Source organism: Hyaena hyaena, unplaced genomic scaffold (assembly GCF_003009895.1).
Source record: "Hyaena hyaena isolate Hyena2069 unplaced genomic scaffold, ASM300989v1 scaffold_252, whole genome shotgun sequence".
Lineage (NCBI taxonomy): Eukaryota > Metazoa > Chordata > Mammalia > Carnivora > Hyaenidae > Hyaena > Hyaena hyaena.
The window spans coordinates 317,312-326,697 of NW_024080884.1; the positions used below are offsets into that span (position 1 = coordinate 317,312).

The 9,386-nt window shown below is 53.0% G+C and overlaps 1 protein-coding gene across 1 annotated transcript; it reads right to left on the reverse strand.

The window, feature by feature from the left end:
- Nucleotides 1–3,759: 3,759 nt before the first annotated feature.
- On the reverse strand, nt 3,760–7,640 carry LOC120240376 (proteoglycan 3-like). Its single transcript, XM_039245099.1, has 6 exons — nt 7,589–7,640; nt 7,144–7,278; nt 6,434–6,747; nt 5,621–5,752; nt 4,680–4,791; nt 3,760–3,869 (listed from the first exon to the last, which is right to left on the reverse strand). Exons 2-6 carry the CDS (start codon nt 7,202–7,204, stop codon nt 3,811–3,813), a joined length of 678 nt encoding a protein of 225 aa, XP_039101030.1. The 5' UTR covers nt 7,205–7,278; nt 7,589–7,640; the 3' UTR covers nt 3,760–3,810.
- Nucleotides 7,641–9,386: the final 1,746 nt, after the last annotated feature.

Sequence of the window (9,386 nt, forward strand, 5' to 3'; positions counted from 1 at the left end):
TCGGGGAGGGGGCGGCTTTGGGAGTCACCAGGGAGGGACCAGTGTGGGGGAGCAGTGGGCACTTGCAAAGGCCTGGCTGACTCCAGTGATTTCCCCCTGCCTCCCTCACCCCCAGGGGAGAACGAGTTAGATTCCCTCGCTCAAAACCAACACCACCCCCCACCTCGTCCTCAGGCTGGTGGGATAACACCTCCCCAGGGGTGCCCTCGGGCATCAGGCAGTGTCTGGAGATCTGACCAGCAGAGATAGTTCTGGAGCCTGAAAACCCACAGGCCTCCCCAGCAGGGGTCACGGGGGGCTCCCTGCAGAGGAGCCCAAAGCAAGGTTGCTCTGGGCCTGCCAGCAGGCGCGTGAACTCACCAGGGAGAGCCTGCTGGGCACACCGCGTGGCACTAGGTCACGGCTAAGTCACGGCTTCTGTGCGCCAGATGGGCGGCTGCCGTCTATGGTGAAACCATAGGCTGCCGGCTGGGCTCTGCTGCATCGTGGCCAGCTCGGCGCAACCACACGCCAACCCTGCAGGGGTCGCCGAGGCTTGTCACGGGTCCTGTGGGCTGGAGAAAGAACTCTGCGACCCGCGCAAGTCTGACCTGGAGCCCACGCTTACTCCTAGCAGGTCCCTTGCATCTTGAATGCCTCACCTAGACGCTGGCTGAGCAACGGGCCCAGTGCACCACACAGGTCATCTCCTGCAGCCCTCGCTGTACAGAAGGGGGGCTGAGGCTCAGGAAGGTGAAGGGACTGGACCGGCAGGGCCAGGCCTCAAACCCCCCCAGCTTTAGGACCCCAGGGTCTGCAAGCTTGACTTCCGTGCCACAGCTGAGAACACACAGGAGATCTGCTGGCGCTTTCTTCTCTCTCTGTGCTCAGCTAAACTAGGCGTCTAGGCTGCGGGAACCGGAAAAGCTCACAACCTCGTGATTTAATAGAACAGAGTAGGTCAGACAGCCCCCTCCCTCCACCTGGTGGGTGCGCCCAGACACACGGACGGCCAGGTCAAAGGGGGTCAGGAAGGGGGAACAGGAAGCTCATGGACCATTGAAAGGCCAGGCCCTTCCAACCACACCACCCTAGCCAGACTCAGTAACATGCCAAAGACCCCATTCACCACAAGGAGTTCTGGGAAACAGCTTTCATGGGTCCTCAGGAAGAGGAAACAGTGAACACAACACTCTCCGCCTCATTATCCCACTTTTTTTTAAAATGTTTTATTTATTTCTGAGAGAGAGAGGCAGCGTGAGCAGGTGAGGATCAGAGAGAGATGGAGACACAGGATCTGAAGCAGGCTCCAGGCTCTGAGCTGTCAGCACAGAGCCCGACGCGGGGCTTGAACCCACGAATGTGAGATCATGACCTGAGCCGAAGTCGTACGCTTAACCGACGGAGCCACCCTGGCACCCCTCCTTATCCCACTTTTAATGCCCTCTCTTCTCCACAACTTCCCCTCCACCCCAGCCCATGGCCACTGACAGTTACGCACCTCCTTCCCTTCTGTGTTCCTTCTCACAAAACCTTGTTTTCCACAAGCTACCCATCAACCTCCCAGATGTATTAATAGATAACATTCTCAGGAGCTTCTTCTCCCGAGAGTATTTGCTTTTCAGTCAAGGGCTATTCAAGACTGAAAGGCCTTAAACATCCAAAGATATGAATATATAATGGTTGAAGTTAAGGCTCAATAACTGACAGTGTCAGAAATTTGAGGGATATCTCACCTACCCTATCCTGCCTCAAGCAAGCTTCAATCTGGAAGCATCTGAGCTCCTCTCCATTCCCTCCCTCTCTCTATCTCTTGTATTGCCTGGCAAGATGTTGGGCAATTGGCATTGGCTACAACTCACTCCCCATCAGGGAGAAAAGTGGAGGCTGATAAAAGGGTGATTGCCATTTAGCCAAAATAGTGGACCCAGAGCTCCCTATGCAAAGCTTCCCTTGCTGACCATCCTTCCCACCAACAGCCAAATTCCACTGTTCTTTTAGAAGCAAAGCATCAAGAATTAGCTTATTGAAGTCTGCAAGGAAGGGATTTGGGTGAGGGTCTGGCCCCCAGGCAGCCTCCTTTCTCTGCCCTTGGGAAGATCGACATGCTGTGATGAAGAGCTTCCTGACCTGATGTCCATCGAAGGCAGTAGACCCCTCTCCTAGGAGAGGGGTCTGCACCCACAGGTAGTCCCTGGGCCCAGCATTGGTGATGGTCATCGCAATGCCCAGGCCCATTGTCTTGTTGCCAGGGACCTGCTGATACTCAGGGGATCTGTCTCCTGCTTTTTCACTTCTCCTGTGGGTCTCCATTTCTGTCTGAGACATCTGAGCCTACTGCGCTTTTTGTCCCCGAAGCCCTGCATCCCATCACGTGCCTAAACAGATACACACGTGTACACACGCAAACGTAGACTTGTACCCGGCTGTGGCAGACGTGCACATAGATACACACTCACAAACATATGGGTCGAGGACGCACAGGTGCACACATATACAGACACACACAGATTCAGGCATGTGAGGGTGCAAAGCTCTACAGATACACACAGACATCCAGCCATAGCCATAAATATCCAGAGATGTTTAAAATATACACACGCTGCACAAATATACACCAACTCATACAGATGTATGCATATTCACCCTATAGATTCACGTATACACAGATAAACACAGATATACAAAGACAGGCTTGTGTACGCACCAAGATATGTATACATACATGTACCTGTGCACTTCCAAAAATATGTGTACATTCTCCCCGCACCCCATGTAGAGCTCTACCCCAAGAAGCACATAAGTGTATCTCTTTCTATCTCTCTGCCTCAATCTCTCTTCCCGTCTCTCTCCTTTCTCTCCTTCTCTCCCTCTCTCTCTCTGTGTCTCTCTCTCCACCCCGCTCCTCCAACAACCCTGGGCTCTCTGCCCTCTTAATACCCAGTCCCAGGTCCAGCTTCCTGCTTATCAACCTCAGATCCTTTCTGGAGCCTGCCATCGTGCCTGGAGAGGCAACACTTCTCTCCAGGTGTCCCCAGGGGCTAAGAAAGTGAGGTGAGAGAAGGCAGCTGGGTGTAATCAGGACAGGAGCCTCAGTGCCACCAGATGCTGTACCATTTCCCCCCAAAGCCCTCCTGGTGAGAGGCACCTCCCTCCTAAGAATGCGTTCCCTCTATGAAGATAAGCTGGGAATGGAGGAGAGAGAGAAGGAATGGGGGGCACACCTAGGAGTTGGGGACTTCGAACTCACACTCAGGTGGCTGGGAGAATAGAAACTAGGGGCCAGTACCTAATGCCAGGAAGGCCCAGGTCTAGAAGAGCAAGCTGCCTATGTGAGACTCCCTCCCTCTCACGTGGTTACCCCAGGTGGACGCTCACCACACCCAGGTACACCCCCGTTCTTCACTGGGCGGCATCGCCTCCACACTGGAAAGCCGCCCCACTCCCACTCCCCGCTGCACTCCATACTAGACCCAGACAAAGCGGGAGGGCCCGCACCCCCAGTGAGGCCAACCCCCAGTGCCTGCGAGAGCAGGTGGAATCTGCTGGGGCCAGGCAGAAAAAGGTGGTGGGGAGTCACCCCGTCGTGGCTCCACTCCTCGGCCCTCCCACCCCCACCGCCACCCCCACCGGCGCCCAGCTGCGCTGGCTGAGCTCCCCCTGGCCGCCCCGCGCCCCCCCCAGAGCCCTCCAGCGTGGGCAATAAGGAGACAGAGTCAGGAAGTGCTGTGGGAAGTCTGGGTTTATGGCCTAAAGAGGCTGGGGTACAGAGCCGTCCAGGGGGTGCAAAGGCTGGGGGCTCCGAGGCTGGGGCTCCGCGGCGCCATGGGCTTAGAAGGAGCAGACAAAGGGCAGACGCCTTTGGCAGGAAGTCCGCTGCCATTGTCCACCTAGCAGTGGAGAGCACAGTGATGTCAGCTGCGGCCGCTGCAGCAGGTGGCCCTAGTCCCCTCCTCAGGCGCCTCATACGGATCCGGATCCAGGCTCCGACCATGGTTATGATCTGTCCACTGTGTTTCCCCCCTCGTCCCTACCAGCTAAAGCTTATCATTTTCCCCGGGGGGGGGGGGGGCAGGGAGTGTGCCGCTGAGTGCCTTACGTGGGCGATCCCATTTAATCTTCACAGTGACTCCAGTAGGTAGGTGTTACCATCATCCCCATTTCACAGATGGGGAAACTGAGGCTTAGTGGGGGTAATGCATTGCCTGGAGCTCAGCTTGGAAGTGGCAGAGCGGATGCGGGTGGCTACTGCCTCGCTCCAGCACATATGGTCTCAGCCACGGTGCTAGCTCCCTCACATCTGGCATCCGTGCTGTTCGAAGCTGGCGAATTATCTGTCAGCCAGCCCTAATTCCCACATCTTTCCTTGGCCCCTCATCCATACCTCACCTTCACATCTGCTACTCTCATTTGTCACATCAGTCACTCCTCCTATCAGAGCAGGGAAAGCAGTCCCCAGGCCCCGAGCCTAGCTCTGTCAGTGAGGACGGAAAGCCTCCATCTAGCTCCCATACAGGGCACCCCATGGCCTGGTTTTGCTCTGAGGAACCCCTACATTTCAGCCCTCCTCACAGAGGACACATTCTCCAACTGGGGGAAGGTGTGAGTTTGGGGAGGCAGGTTGAAGTAACTCAAAGGGACAGTATGTAAGAGTCTACCTGTCCACCCCTTCCCCTTGACATGGTCCCAGGCCACCTCACCTGTGGTGCATAGGGAGACACAGTCACCGCTCCCTTGCGCAGGCTGCCCTGCGGCCCAGTATCCAAAATTCCAGCTGCTCCCATCAGTCCAGCGAAAGTTCCCGCTTGTGAACTAAAGAAGTGATAGTCTGGGTCAGAGTACAGAGGTCCAGAGAGACAGATCTGGGGGCTCCAGAAAATGCTCTCTGAGTATTCCTTTCTCCTCTCACTGCCCACCCAGCCAGCAGCCAGATACCCTAGAGACCCATCCTTGAGGGTTTGCAGGCAATGACAATGCAAGAGCAACCAGGACCCCCAACCATCACACAGAGCAGGCTTGTCACACTTTACTGTGCGTACGAATCTCCTGGGAATCTTGTTAAAACGCAAATTCTGACTCAGAGGGTCTCGGGTGGGGGTGGGGACCAAGGCTGGACCTTTCTAACAAGCTCCCTGGTATGCTGACACTGATGGTCCACAGACCACACTTGAGCAGCAAACATAATGGCACTTATTCATCCACAATCCCAGACCCACGTTGAGAAAAGAAGGACCCCATTCTAGAGATAAGGAAACTGAGGCCCCGAGGAAGTCACTCAGCTAGTAAGTGACAAAGCTGAGAGTGGAGCCTATCTCCTGACTCCAGTGATGTGCTGGTAAATGTTCAACAGCGGGCTCTGGGGGAAGGTGAGAACACGGGGGGAGGGAGGAACCCTGCTTTACAACAACTGCCAAGTTCCTTGGTGTGTATATGTCCACTGGGACAGATTTTGAGCTCAGGCACGCAGTCCCTGAGCATGGAGCTAAGACCAGATGACCACCATCATTGCTTCTCACGTCACTGCCTGCTGCTTGAAGGTCATCTCAGCTGCTGAGGTGAGGCTGGACGCCAGCAGGGGCTCCTTCGAGGTGATCAGAAAGAAGTTCCTGCCCATCCCCCAGGAGTTAGGCGCCCCACTTACCCAGCCCTGATAGATGCCTCCAATCCAGACTTCGTCTTCACTGTACCCTCTGGCTGAGGACAGGATGCGATAATCTAAGTTGTAGTTGTGTATGGAGACGAGGTTGCCTTGGTAGCACCTATTGCAGATACTCTGCGGAAAGAAGAAAACTTAGGGTAGAGAATTCACTAGTTTTTCTCAAGTCTTTGAGTCTCCAGGAGAGAGCCTCTCATCCTTTTTCAGGGCAGAAATCGGAGACCTATCTGCCGCTCTTAATCCCATCTTTTGCTCCTTTCTGTGTTGTCAGGACCTTTTTGCAACAACTAATAATGTTCAGAATAATCATAGCTACCATTTGTGGAGAGCTTTAGTGACCCAAGAATTATTCCACACACTTCCCATATATTATCTCATTTAATCCCCACCACAACCCCACAATGGGCTGGTACTGTTTACCTGCATTTTATAAATGAAGGTTCTGAAATTCCAAAAGGTAGAGTGGCTTGCCCAGTAACACAGCCAATGAGAGGCAGAGCCAGACTTGAATACAGGTGTATCTAACACCAAAGCCTTCCGTCCAGGTCAGTGGTTCTCAAAGTGCAGTCCCCAGACCAACAATACCATCATTACCTGGGAATTTGTTATAAATGCAAACTCTGAAGCCCCATCCCAGACTTGATAACCCAGAAATGTGTTTTAACAAGACCTCTAGGGGAGTCTGATGCACACTAGGCTTTGAGAATCACTGATCTAAAAGGGGACAGAAGGTTGGATCAAGTCTTTTCTCCCCCCATCCCCACCCCAGTCCTCCACAGTAGCCTCCCTGCCACTTACCTGAGCACATTGAAATTGCTCGGCCTGCCGTACCATCAGGAAGTTGCATGTCTTGTACCCAGGACTGCTTGGAATTGGAATTATGTCCTCTTCCTTTGGGCATCGAAAATCCTTGTCTGGAGTAACCAGGTTCGAATCCATGGCCTCTTCATGCTCAGATGTGACCTGAGAGCCGGAAGGCTTGGCCTTTTCTCCCTCTGACTGAATCACGTCATCAGTGAGAGCCAGGTCTCCTCCCTGCTCCCCTGAACTTTCCAGACTCTGACTCAGGTCTACTTGTGTCTCTCGGCTGTCCAGACTGTGGGCATAATTCTCTGGGAAGGAGAAGTAACCTGTTATCAGCTTTGGGGTCTCCCTTCTTCCAGGACCATGGACAACTCCAAAGGCCCCATTTGAGACTTCCTAGAGCCATCTGGAGCCAATCTCTCCTTGGTGTTGGATGAGGAGAGAACTTTTGAGTCATAGGCACAAATAGATGAGATCCCAACTTCTGGCTGGCACCCAGGTGTGTATTGTGGGGGTGGCTAGAGGCACCTGTTGAGAAGCCCTTCATCTTCACAGGTGGGTATGTTTTAAGTCGAGAAGACATTCAGAGATGGGCTGGGTCAACTAGAGAAGGGTGGCTGTGGTCTTGCCCCCATGAGACCAAAAAAAAGTCCAGGAAAGAGTAGAAAAGAGAAAGGTTGGTGAGACAAGAAGGAGAGGCTTACCCAGATGGAAAGCAGCAACTGTCCCCAGCAGGAGAAGGAGCAGAAGCAGCGGGCCTTTCATATCCACTCGGGCTTGGGACAGGGACACAGCACCAACTCCCTTCCTTGTGGGTATCCTGTGTGTCTGCACAGCTCCTGGCACATCGCAGAGACAAAATGCTTGTTTAACTGACTGATTAAGGGACAAACTAGAGCACTCCTTCCCTCCCTCCAACCCCTGGGGAACAGACCCTAAGTTGGAGAATTAGGAAAAGAGCATGGGGTGTCAGCTCAAGTGCACAAGTCACTTTTTCCTGAAAGCACCATACCCACGTCCCTAGAATGGCCCTTAGCTCAGACCCTTGCCTCTGCAGTAACAAGGCTGCTCACAGGGGAGAGGACGGTGACCATGATAGGCCTGAGGACAGGCTTCCGAGGTGCAGGCCATATCCGGTCAAGTACTCACCTCCAGGAGTCTGAGGCCTCCACTCTCAGTGCTCCGAGCTGCTGGATCCCAGAGGCAGCTCTTATACTGGGCGTCTGGGGAAGTGGGAAGAGGCCAGGATGATTGCTTCAGGCTGGGGTGGGGGGCAGTGGAGCTGATAAGACTGTTAGGTCTTGCTCAGTCCTCTCACCCTTGAGAGCCCTGCTGCTTGCTGGGACTCCAGAGACCTATTTTTTGGGCACCCAGATGCCCCGGTATGTTCCAAAAGACCCCAGCTGACTACTGTCCAGGCATTATTACTGCCCGAACGTGCCCCAGTCTGAACAATACCCCTTACCCCCAGGAGCAGGCTTCCATGAGTGAATATCTCAGCTAACGACACAGAGAATCCCAGGAAGCTGAGAGAGCACGTAGGGAGGAGGCAGTTGGCCAAGGGAGCCTCCGTCCTCCTGAGCACTTATCTCGACAGGTACTTTAAATTCATCACCTCCGTGAATCCTCACCTTCACGTTCTGTATGGTTACCCTTACTTCACCGATGTGAAAAATGAGATTCAGAGAGAGAGAGACGAACTTGTCAAGGTTTCACAGGTAGCAGGAGAACTGGGATTTGTAAGTCTTTTTGGCTCAAAACCCTTCTCTGTTTCTCTCTGTCTCTCCATCTCTGTCTCTCTGTCTCTGTCTTTGTCTTTTTCTGTCTCTGTCTCTCTCCTTCACTTTCTTCCTTTCTCTCCCCCTCTTTCTCTCTCTCTCTTTCCATCTTTAATGTGTGAAAATTTTATGTTCATTCTTTTATGCTCTGGATCTAGATCAAGGTTCTCAACCTTTGCACTATTACTATATGGAGCCAAACCTTTGGGGGCAGCGGGGGGGGGGGGGGTGGCTGTCCATGCTTTGTAGTAAGTTTAACAGCATCCCTGGCTTCTACCTACTAGATGTCAGTAGCACCTTCCCTAGTCATGATGATAAAAAAAAGATCCCCCCACATTCCCAGGTGTCCCCTGGGGAGCTAACTTGCCCCAGTTGATGCTCATTGATCTAGAACATGCCATGTTGTCTAATCTCAAAGCTCATCTTACAGCAAGGAGGCAGCAGTTGGAATGGAAAGCTTCACGCAGAGTCATTCAGACACTCGGGGCCACCTTCCCCCCACCCTTACTCCCCATCTCCTACCAGCTCTCTATCACCACTAGGGTCTGGACTAGGGGAAGTGAACAAGGCACTTGCCTCAGATGTGGAATTTAAGAGGGCACTAAAGAATTCAGTAGCCAAGAGAAACAATATTTTAATAGAATCTTTCTTAAACATCAAAATAAATACAAAAACAATCCATGATGAACAAAATATCAAAATTTTAATCAATCAAGCTCTAGCCAAACTCAGTGCAACACAGGGAAAGGCCAGCAAGTGCTGAGCCCTGACCTAGCTGGATATCACTGCCAAGAGCTAGAAGACCTGTCAGGGCAGGTGTCTCAACTCTGCGAATCCTAGCTGGGCAGTGCATATTTGTTTCTTGGATTACATCCCAGCCTTCCAGTACTCAAAGCACTAGGGACAGGGAGCCCAGAAGGGGAAGAGACCTGGGTCCTTCTCCTCTGCTCTCTCAAGGCACCTACAAATGGAGAAGTATCTGAAAGCTCATTTCTGCACCCAATTGCAGAGTAACGTTCTTGACCATTATCTCCCCGGCCCAATGGACTTGGCTCTCAGCTTCTCTTCCTGACTTGGAGGCTGGGGGATGGACCAATTCTAGGCCCCCAAAACCTGGTCTCCAGATTTTGAGCTTGGGGCCTCCCTAGTGGGAAGGCTAGACCTCCTCT